This window comes from Neoarius graeffei, chromosome 10 (genome assembly GCF_027579695.1).
Source record: "Neoarius graeffei isolate fNeoGra1 chromosome 10, fNeoGra1.pri, whole genome shotgun sequence".
NCBI lineage: Eukaryota > Metazoa > Chordata > Actinopteri > Siluriformes > Ariidae > Neoarius > Neoarius graeffei.
The window spans coordinates 63,885,374-63,896,839 of NC_083578.1; the positions used below are offsets into that span (position 1 = coordinate 63,885,374).

An 11,466-nucleotide genomic window follows, 5' to 3' on the forward strand; every position below is an offset into this window, starting at 1 on the left:
TTAGACTACAGATGTGGGCATCATTATTATAATATGATGTATCTTGTTTGATATTTGGAGTAGAAAGACAATATTGTGATGTCTTTATTGTGTTTTGGGGTGAATGTGACTGAAAAAAAATGGTACAAACGTTCACATTTTGTTAACCATTGTTTTGGGAAATTTGATTGAATAAATGACATTTTTTGTAAGGCAACCTCGTTTTTTCCATACTCTTACCAGTCTTAGCAGCTTGTAAAAACAATGATATTTATTGCTTTATATAAAGAAATACAATTAATATTATGCAGAATTTAGTTCAGCCTTATGGTCCGACCCTCCACAAAATTTTCTGTTTCTCATGTGGCCCTATGGAAAAAATAATTGCCCACCCCTGGGCTACAGCTTGCCTGCGACCCTGTAGAACAGGTTAAAGCGGCTAGAGATGATGAGATGAGACAATGAACTAGAACTACTTCCGGTTTGCTGTCGCTCTGAAACGGAATTCGCCCGAACACGCCAACAAAAATGACGTCATCAACCGGGTTTGTTCCTACGGCAAAACCGAAAGCAAGCTCTGTCAAAATAAACTGATGTAGAAGCAAATGGACTTCGTGAGTATAATATATGTATTTTTTCAAAATAACTCTCGTCTAATTTTTATCATATCTGATAATTCGGAGTCAAAAATTGCGCCTAAGCGGAACTAAATTAACTGTTAAGTAAGCTAGCTAGCTAGCTCGGGTAAGTTGGCTGTAAAAGTACAAAGTGCTAGCAAAATTTGCATCACGAATATATATATATATATATATATATATATATATATATTGAGTGATTCCACGCTTATGGGTACTGAAATGGGGACATGAACTTATTTTTAAAAATTCACCTAAAACCATTTCTTTTTTTACCATCAGGTCACAAAACATGTAATCTTTAATGAATGATATGTTAAAAGATAACTTTAATTTTCTGAGATGTAATAAAAACATATTTATATGCCAAAGTCAGAACGTAACAGAAGTGTTGTGGACATGTATATTCTCAATTTTAACAATGTAGAATTACTTTTTGAAACATAGGAAGGTGATGTTTTAGCAAATATAATTAATAAACATGTGTAGTAGAATAAACATACACATTCTTTCAATAAGATTAACATGGTATAGAGCTAGATTGTAATTAATTTGTAACAGACGCGAGATGGACAATCGTAACAGAAGTAATGTAACAGACATCATTTTGGAACTCATAGGCTTGACTTTGGCATATAAATATGTTTTTATTACATCTCAGAAAATTAAAGTTATCTTTTAACATATCATTCATTAAAGATTACATGTTTTGTGACCTGATGGTAAAAAAAGAAATGGTTTTAGGTGAATAAGTTCATGTCCCCATTTCAGTACCCATAAGCGTGGAATCACTCATATATATATATATATATATATATATATATATATTCCTAGTAAAGTGTTTTAATAATATAAATGGGCCCAAATCAGTTAAGATCAACATTCATTCAAGAGGCTCTTCATGGCATCATTGTCTCATATTTAAAGTATGCTACTGTATATTAAAAATCTTTTTGCACTCTGCCATGACACAATTAATCTAAACACTTTGCTGTTCAGGATTATGATTGTGTTTGTCTTTATAACAGCAGCTACACTGATTTGACTGTCTCCTCTCCTAGAGAGCTGGATAGTGCTGAAAAATGAATGGTAATTACTTGTGTATTTTCCTCCTTCATCTTATTGTAATCATTACTCGGCTATCACCTCACCGCCTACTCATTTTTACTTCCATTTGCTGTAGATGTCATTTTTTTCCAGTCAGCATATCCCACTTTTTTTTTGCAGACAGTAGATATAACGTTTAAGACAAATGATAAGTCTAGATCTAAATTGTAATTTGTCCCCCCCTTTTCACCTATGTTTGTTAAAATATAAGCGCTTTAGCCATGCATGCATGCATAATGGTCTGCATGTGCATAGCCACTTATAAAGACAGTTTGTGCAGTAACAAGACAAGAGGTCTGCTCTGAGTCTACTAAATTGCCCTGAAAACAATCAACTGGTTTTTGCAGAAAGTATGAAGATACAAACTCAGATTATACATGAAGTATGAATCAGCAGATATTTTTCTAAGTACCTCTGTATTTATTTATTAATAAGAATATGTCCGGGTGCTCCGGTTTCCCCCACAGTCCAAAGACATGCAGGTTAGGTTAACTGGTGACTCTAAATTGACCGTAGGTGTGAATGTGAATGGTTGTCTATTGGCCCTTTTCCACTACCCTTTTTCAGCTCGCTTCAGCTCACTTCAGCCCGACACGGCTCACGTTTCGACTACCTCAGAGCAGCACGACTCAGCTCGCTTCAGCCCTGCTTAGCACCCAAAACTCGCACGGTTTTGGAGTAGGGCTGAAGCGAGCCAAACTGGGCCGAGTGGGGCTAGGGGCGTGAGGAGACACTCCCCTGTGCACTGATTGGTGAGGAGGAGTGTCCTCACATGCCCACACGCCCCGCGAGCACGCTGGGATCTGTAAACACCGTAAACCCGGAAGAAGAATAATTACGAATTACGAGAATTTCTGAAGCCTTATGCGCCTCACCTCATCTATACGCTCTTGCCAGTATCTGTTGGCGTTGTCGGTGACAACAAGCCACAGCACCAAGACCAGCAACACTAACGACTCCATGTCCTCCATGTTTATTGTTTACTATCCGGGTCGTGAGACTACTGCTTAAAAGGTCACTGATGTCACTGTTTGCGCCGCCTAACGACATCACGTGATGTCCACCCACTTTCGCTAACTCCACCCAATGTGTCCACCCACTTCCAGCCAGCACGGTTCAGCGCAGTTGTAGTCGAAATGCAACTCCAACAGCCCCACTCAGCTCGACTCAGCCCGACTCAGCCGCGTTGGTAGTGGAAAAGCGGCATATGTGTCAGCCCCGTGATGACCTGGCGACTTGTCCAGGGTGTACCCCGCCTTTCGCCCGTAGTCAGCTGGGATAGGCTCCAGCTTGCCTGCGACCTTGTAGAACAGGATAAAGCGGCTCGAGATGATGAGGTGAGAATATGTCCAACTTATGGATTTATCCCATTTAAGTATATTCTTTCTGAAAATTCATGTATAACAGTAAAAGAAGATGATCTTAACATGTGTAAACTCTTACTACTGAGATATTTTTTCCCCCCACTGTCTGTCACTGAGTTTAAGAACCGCCTCGGACTTGGTTTTGTTTAATGAAGTTATCAACATATGGTTGTGCTGTGGGATTGTAATCTTTTTGTCTTTGTAATAATGAACCAATTGTTTAAAACTTATTGAACTTTTTATATCCAAGGGGATACGAACCAGACTATGGATGATGACATAAGACAGCATAATCTACCAAAGAAAATTAAAAAAGGTACCTAGGATTTATTTATTACTAAATAATCTTGGTTAACATGTGTTTAGCAAAATTAGAATTTAAACTCTTTAATAGGTTAAGTACTTCTAGCCAGTTGTTGGCATGTTTGGTTTAAACCAGCTCCCATTGCATTATTGTCTATAGAATTAAATTGTGAATTATATCCAGTTGCAATATTAACAGTTTAACTATATCCATCCATTTGATAGGTGGCAATGGAGACAGAAGTAATTCTGAAGAAGAAGAAGAGTGTTACACGGATGATGGTGATAAAAAAAATAGTGGGATTATTCTATTCCATTTTCATTTATTTAATCCACTTCTTCAGTTACTTCTTCAGAAATGAATCAGAGTGTGAAGAGTTCACAAAAGAAACATATTAAACATATGCACTATTGTGTTATTGAATGTGTTTGTTTTTTGTTTATGATAACTCGTAAGCTAAAGCAGATTTTAATTACAGGATAAGCTAGCTATCATCATGAACATTCAATACTGGCATGTAAGCCAGATAACCAGGTGGTTACTAAATGCTCTGTGTGGTTTTTCACAGTCAGACAGCTGCAGAGCAGATGAATACCTTTCTCTTATGGCTGAGGATTTATGTGTATGATGAAGGTCATAGTGGAGGACAAAATGAATACAGCACTGTGGTTGTAGTTTGTAGTGATTTGTAGATAACTTCTACCTGCATTTCCAGTAAGGCTGTTTTCACACAGTGTATGTCTAACCATCAGAAATTGTAGTCCTAATACCATTCCAGTTATTGGATTTTCATTGTTCTGTCTTTGAATCCATTCTTGAACTAATAACCTCATGCTGAATCTTTATTGTAGGACTGGACACTGAGCAACCTGAGGACACAAGAATGCATAACCAACAGAAGGATGGTAAGAAAGGTGTCTTACTTGTGCATAATTAATGACTGAATATAGGGTGTCTACACATCATATTGCAAAAATGAGAGAGATTTCAAACAGTGAAACAGATTTTGAATACATTCTAATTGATGGATACAGCTGGAGTCAGTGGTCAGTCTGATGTGGAATGTGAGGACTTTGACACATCAGATGGGAAGCGCGTCAAAGACAAGAACGAAAACAATGAAGTACCATATGCTGGGGATGGCCCAAGATCGAGAAGGTCCAATAACAAACAAGAAATAGGTATAATGTACTGCAGTGTATTGCGCGTGTGTATGTACACAGTGCCCAGTCATCAGAAATTATAGTCCTAATACCGTTCCAGTTATTGGATTTTCTTTGTTCTGTCTTTGAATCCATTCTTGAACTAATAACCTCATGCTGAATCTTTATTGTAGGACTGGACACTGAGCAACCTGAGGACACAAGAATGCATAACCAACAGAAGGATGGTAAGAAAGGTGTCTTACTTGTGTATAATTAATGACTGAATATAGGGTGTCTACACATCATATTGCAAAAATGAGAGAGATTACAAACAGTGAAACAGATTTTGAATACATTCTAATTGATGGATACAGCTGGAGTCAGTGGTCAGTCTGATGTGGAATGTGAGGACTTTGACACATCAGATGGGAAGCGCGTCAAAGACAAGAACGAAAACAATGAAGTACCATATGCTGGGGATGGCCCAAGATCGAGAAGGTCCAATAACAAACAAGAAATAGGTATAATGTACTGCAGTGTATTGCGCGTGTGTATGTACACAGTGCCCAGTCATCAGAAATTATAGTCCTAATACCGTTCCAGTTATTGGATTTTCTTTGTTCTGTCTTTGAATCCATTCTTGAACTAATAACCTCATGCTGAATCTTTATTGTAGGACTGGACACTGAGCAACCTGAGGACACAAGAATGCATAACCAACAGAAGGATGGTAAGAAAGGTGTCTTACTTGTGTATAATTAATGACTGAATATAGGGTGTCTACACATCATATTGCAAAAATGAGAGAGATTTCAAACAGTGAAACAGATTTTGAATACATTCTAATTGATGGATACAGCTGGAGTCAGTGGTCAGTCTGATGTGGAATGTGAGGACTTTGACACATCAGATGGGAAGCGCGTCAAAGACAAGAACGAAAACAATGAAGTACCATATGCTGGGGATGGCCCAAGATCGAGAAGGTCCAATAACAAACAAGAAATAGGTATAATGTACTGCAGTGTATTGCGCGTGTGTATGTACACAGTGCCCAGTCATCAGAAATTATAGTCCTAATACCGTTCCAGTTATTGGATTTTCTTTGTTCTGTCTTTGAATCCATTCTTGAACTAATAACCTCATGCTGAATCTTTATTGTAGGACTGGACACTGAGCAACCTGAGGACACAAGAATGCATAACCAACAGAAGGATGGTAAGAAAGGTGTCTTACTTGTGCATAATTAATGACTGAATATAGGGTGTCTACACATCATATTGCAAAAATGAGAGAGATTTCAAACAGTGAAACAGATTTTGAATACATTCTAATTGATGGATACAGCTGGAGTCAGTGGTCAGTCTGATGTGGAATGTGAGGACTTTGACACATCAGATGGGAAGCGCGTCAAAGACAAGAAAGAAAACAATGAAGTGCCGTATGCTGGGGATGGCCCAAGATCGAGAAGGTCCAATAACAAACAAGAAATAGGTATAATGTACTGCAGTGTATTGCGCGTGTGTGTATGTACACAGTGCCCTCCACGATTATTGCCCCCCTTGTGATTAGTAAAAAGGGTTAGAAGAAATGCACCTTTTGCTGAAGTTGCTTCATCTCACACTGAAAAAATGAGAAAAATCCAACCTTTCATTGAAATAATTTTATTCAGAGAAAAACTAATCCCTTGTCAAGAAATAATTATTTTCAACAAAACACATGTTCCACTATTATTGGCACCCCTGCATTTAATACTTTGTACAATCTCCTTTGCTAGTAAAACAGCACTGAGTCTCTTCTATAACATTTTATAAGGTTGAAGATACAGAGCAGGGCATTTGAGACCGAGTTTCAGTAGCTAATATGAATTTTTACATGACAGGGGACCTAGCCCAGTGCAAAACCCCGAACCTGGGGAAAAGGTTGGCTGATCTTCGTCTGATCTCTACCCATCAACCAATCCAGCAAGATTGGACCTACCAGGGACCAAGGTTCCAACCGGCATAGCTCTAAGGGTCATGAAGACACGCAAACCCCACCACCACTATAAGGTGCCAGCCAAGGTTTCAGATACCTTGGCTCTATTATCTCCAGTGACTGCTCCCTTGACCAGGAAATCAATGTTAGGATTGGCAAAGCATGGGGTGCATTCAACTCTCTAAATAACATCTGGAGAAACCGCGGGATTACTCTTACCACAAAGGTAAAGATCCTTGAGAGTGGTGTGCTCTCGCTGCTGTTGTACGGGTCCCTCACTTGGGCTCTGAAAAACTGGCATGTACGCCGCCTTGAAAGCTTCCAGCATTCCTGTTTTTGAAGAATCCTTAAAGTACGTTGGCAACATCACGTCACTAATAGGGAACTTCATGCTCGGACTGCCTGCTGTAAGCTTGGTACGCTTATTCAGGTGAACAGGTTGTGACTACTGCGACATCTCCACAGCCATGCGTGCTGCTATGGACAGGAGTTCTTGCAGACGCCTCCTAAGTTCATTAAAACTAGAGTGCAAGCAGGCACACTAAACGTGGAGACCTTACCAAGTACAAGTGCATCTGAGACCATTCCTCTTTACACAATCTCTCCATATCATCCAGGGTCCAAGGCCCCCTCTTGTGCTCTCTCCTCTTCAGCTCAGCCCACAGGTTTTCATTGGGGTTCAGGTCAGGGGACTGAGATGGCCATGGCAGAAGGTCAGCGAACCATTTTTGTGTTGATTTGGACACAGGCTTCAGATCATTGTCCTGCTGGAAGATCCAATGACGACATAGTTTTAGTTTCCTGGCAGAGGCAGCCAGATTTTGATTTAAAATGTCCTGGTATTTCATGGAGTCCATGATGCCATGTACCCTAACAAGGTTTCCAGGGCCTATGGAGGAAAAACAGCCCCAAAACATCACAGAACTTCCACCATATTTTACAGTTGGGATCAGGTACTTTTCATTATAGCCATCCTTCTTTTTATGCCAAACCCACCTTGAGTGTTTATTGCCAAAAAGCTCCATTTTTGTTAAATCAGACCATAGAACATGGTTCCAGTCAAAGTTGTTATAGCATTTCGCAAACTCCAGGCACTTACAGTACATTTGTGGTTAACTGACAGAAAACACTTTTTTCTTTTTTTTTTCTGGCATACCTTCCAAATAATCTGTTGGCATGGAGGTGGTGTCTGATGGTGGTTTTGAAGACATGGAAACCTCAAGATTTTACTTTTTCTTGTAATTCACCAACAGTGATCCTTGAGGATTTTTTGCATCTCTTACCCTCCACCTCACTGTACATGGGGGCAAAATAAACTTGGGTCCTCTTCCAGGCAGGTCCTTAACAGTTCCAGTTGGTGTCCACCTTTTTATTATTGCCCAAACAGTAGAAATGGACATTTTCAGGTGAGTAGCTTTTTTTTTTTTAAATAACCATTCCCTAACTTCTGATGGTCAACACACTTCTTCATTTGGTTTGTGTGTTCTCTCATCTTTCCCATGCTGATGGATGACGAAGGGAATTCAACCTCTGTAGCCCAGTTAATCAGGAAGTCATGAATTACAGCTTGAAAGTTCCTACACACGCCAATCAACTCAAAAATGTACAATTTAAATGGGAAACATGCTTCAGTTACATTGTGTTCAATATCATTTCTCGGGATGCTAGTACTAGTGGCACATTTGTGTTTTTGTTGAAAATAATTATTTCTTGATGAAGGATTTGTTTTCACTCTGTTTCAAATAAAAGTTGATTTTTCTCATTTTTTCAGTGAGAGATGAAGCGACTTCACCAAAAGGTTGTTGTGGTAGGGTTTTTTTTCCTAATCTTTTTTACTTATCTTTACAATGGGTGGCAATAATCAAGGGTGTGTGTGTAAAAAAAAAAAATATATATATATATATAGATATAGATATATATATATATATATATTCTCTGCCTCAGTCTTCCACTTAACGCTGTGAATGCAGTTTTAATTAATCAGTCAATCGATCAAACATGTTTTGTTCACACCCAAGATAGATGGTTGATTTAAGACTTGTTTTGTGCAATTGTACTATAGCACATCCTGGTGAAGGTGACACTTGTGGCCATGTTGAAACAAAAAAGAGCCCAGTTGTTGAAACTTCCAGTAAGTATTGTTTTTGACATGGTCTTTTATGGTAAGTAGCCTGCCTTAAAAAACGACAGTTAGTTTGCAAATTTTGCAGATATAGCATTGTTGTTACAGATGTATTATTGTTTCCTCTCAGACACAGGACATATTACATGGTACGTATTACCTGTGATATTACTTTCTCTGCCTGTGGTCGTGTGGTTCCTGAACACCCCATCTCCATCCTTGCAAAAAGAGTTTAACTTGCTGGAGGTGTTCTGTCAAGAAATGGACAAGGTCCAAGCCACTTTTCCCAGCCAGCACCGTGAGCTGTGGAGAAGAAGCAGGATCCACCTCCAGAAACATCTCAATCTGACTGATCCAACTGAACCAGTGAGTGTCATCCTAACATCTGGCCGTGGTGCTGAGACGACTCTGGGCTGTCTGGCTCAGCAGTTAGCTGCAGCATTTTCGAATGCTCTCAACTCCTCAGTCCTGGATATTGATGGAACCAGCAAAAGCGCACAAGACAGCGACCAGGTTAAACTGGACATTGATAAAGCTCTGAAAGAGGCCTTTGAGGGTGGTACACAGGCAGCTGTTGTTCACCGTTTTGAAGAGCTTCCTCCTGGATCTACACTCATCTTCTACCGTTACTGTGATCATGAGAACGCAGCATTTAAGAAAGTCTTTCTTGTTTTCACTGTGATGCTACAGGAAGACGTGGATTTCCCATCTAATATCAGTCTGGGAATGGTGGAGGAGGCAGTGCAAGAGTATTTAAAAGAGAAGTTTGTCTCCTCTGACAGAATGGCCAAGTTTAACCAGATGGATTTAGACAAGCTAAGTGGACTGTGGAGTAGAATTTCCCATCTCATCCTACCGGTAGCTGCAGAGCAGAATATTGAACAGCGTGGCTGTCAAACGTAAAGATGACACTCTGTGGACTGAACTGGAGGCTTATTATAGTTAACCTGCAGAACTGGTAGGGAAAAATTAACAGGGATCTACTACGGATTCATAGTTCAACATAAGGGTGCGTGTTTGAGAGAGAGAGACTCTGATAGTACTTGAATTAATTTGAAAATATGCCTTAAGGTGACACCTTAAATTTTGTGTAGCTTAAAATTATATACAATTGAGAAATTTTAACAATACACTAGAAAACCTGTCATTTGAAATAATGCAATGGATCTCACTAGTTTAATAATTTCTGGCTTCTAACCATTTTTCTACACAGTTGCCTTTCAGGAAATATTATTTTTTCCTTGTATAAATAAATACATAAGTCAATTAGAATAATCTGTGCTTAATATTACTGTTTTTCATGACTGTGAAAAGCTGTGTATTCCTTAACTGGTTGTGATGTCTTGATGCTTGATATCATAAATATCCAGTTATGGTATTTATGCTGTTCTTTTTCTGTCACGTCCTTGCCTCATTTTTGGATTTAACCACTAACTTATAGCAGTTGAAGAATCTAAGAAAGAAGAAGAATCTAAGAAGAAAAAATTTGTCACATGCACATTCAAGCACAGTGAAATTCGTCCTCTGCATTTAACCCATCTGAAGCAGTGAACATACACATGCACACATGAGTGAGCAATGATCACACACGTACAGTGGGGCAAAAAAGTATTTAGTCAGCCACAAATTGTGCAAGTTCTCCCACTTAAAAAGATAAGAGAGGCCTGTAATTTTCATCATAGGTACACTTCAACTATGAGAGACAAAATGAGAAAAAAAATCCAGAAAATCACATTGTCTGATTTTTAAAGAATTTATTTGCAAATTATGGTGGAAAATAAGTATTTGGTCAATAACAAAAGTTCATCTCAATACTTTATATACCCTTTGTTGGCAATGACAGAGGTCAAAAGTTTTCTGTAAGTCTTCACAAGGTTTTCACACACTGTTGCTGGTATTTTGGCCCATTCCTCCATGCAGATCTCTAGAGCAGTGATGTTTTGAGGCTGTCGCTGGGCAACACGGACTTTCAACTCCCTCTAAAGATTTTCTATGGGGTTGAGATCTGGCGACTGGCTAGGCCACTCCAGGACCTTGAAATGCTTCTTACGAAGCCACTCCTTCGTTGCCCGGGCGGTGTGTTTGGGATCATTGTCATGCTGAAAGACCCAGCTACGTTTCATCTTCAATGCCCTTGCTGATGGAAGGAGGTTTTCACTCAAAATCTCATGATACATGGCCCCATTCATTCTTTCCTTTACACGGATCAGTCGTCCTGGTCCCTTTGCAGAAAAACAGCCCCAAAGCATGATGTTTCCACCCCCATGCTTCACAGTAGGTATGGTGTTCTTTGGATGCAACTCAGCATTCTTTCTCCTCCAAACACAAGTTGAGTTTTTACCAAAAAGTTCTATTTTGGTTTCATCTGACCATATGACATTCTCCCAATCCTCTTCTGGATCATCCAAATGCTCTCTAGCAAACTTCAGACGGGCCTGGACATGTACTGGCTTAAGCAGGGGGACACGTCTGGCACTGCAGGATTTGAGTCCCTGGTGGCGTAGTGCGTTACTGATGGTAGCCTTTGTTACTTTGGTCCCAGCCCTCTGCAGGTCATTCACTAGGTCCCCCCATGTGGTTCTGGGATTTTTGCTCACTGTTCTTGTGATCATTTTGACCCCACGGGGTGAGATCTTGTGTGGAGCCCCAGATCAAGGGAGATTATCAGTGGTCTTGTATGTCTTCCATTTTCTAATAATTGCTCCCACAGTTGATTTCTTCACACCAAGCTGTTTACCTATTGCAGATTCAGTCTTCCCAGCCTGGTGCAGGTCTACAATTGTGTTTCTGGTGTCCTTTGACAGCTCTTTGGTCTTGGCCATAGTGGAGTTTGGAG

General features: G+C 39.6%; 1 protein-coding gene across 5 annotated transcripts; it reads left to right on the top strand.

Annotated features, from left to right (window-relative positions):
• Positions 1-494: 494 nt before the first annotated feature.
• Positions 495-10,019, top strand: zgc:112962 (uncharacterized protein LOC548348 homolog). Of its 5 annotated transcripts, none has more exons than XM_060932086.1 (15): positions 495-593; positions 1,643-1,703; positions 3,336-3,401; positions 3,614-3,685; positions 4,241-4,294; positions 4,424-4,570; positions 4,726-4,779; positions 4,909-5,055; positions 5,211-5,264; positions 5,394-5,540; positions 5,696-5,749; positions 5,879-6,025; positions 8,280-8,315; positions 8,571-8,639; positions 8,761-10,019. In XM_060932086.1, exons 2-15 carry the CDS (start codon positions 1,697-1,699, stop codon positions 9,531-9,533), a joined length of 1,827 nt encoding a protein of 608 aa, XP_060788069.1. In that variant the 5' UTR covers positions 495-593; positions 1,643-1,696; the 3' UTR covers positions 9,534-10,019. The 5 variants fall into 5 exon arrangements, with proteins under 5 accessions (XP_060788069.1, XP_060788073.1, XP_060788074.1 ...); XM_060932090.1 differs by having other exon boundaries at positions 3,614-3,670; XM_060932088.1 differs by having other exon boundaries at positions 504-593; positions 1,676-1,703.
• The last annotated feature ends 1,447 nt before the right edge of the window (positions 10,020-11,466 follow it).

Coding starts and splice junctions, on each gene's coding strand:
- zgc:112962 (XM_060932086.1), top strand. Junction 8,316..8,570: donor TTCACCAAAAGGTTGTTGTG/GTAGGGTTTTTT, acceptor ATTGTACTATAG/CACATCCTGGTGAAGGTGAC. Junction 8,640..8,760: donor CCCAGTTGTTGAAACTTCCA/GTAAGTATTGTT, acceptor GTTTCCTCTCAG/ACACAGGACATATTACATGG.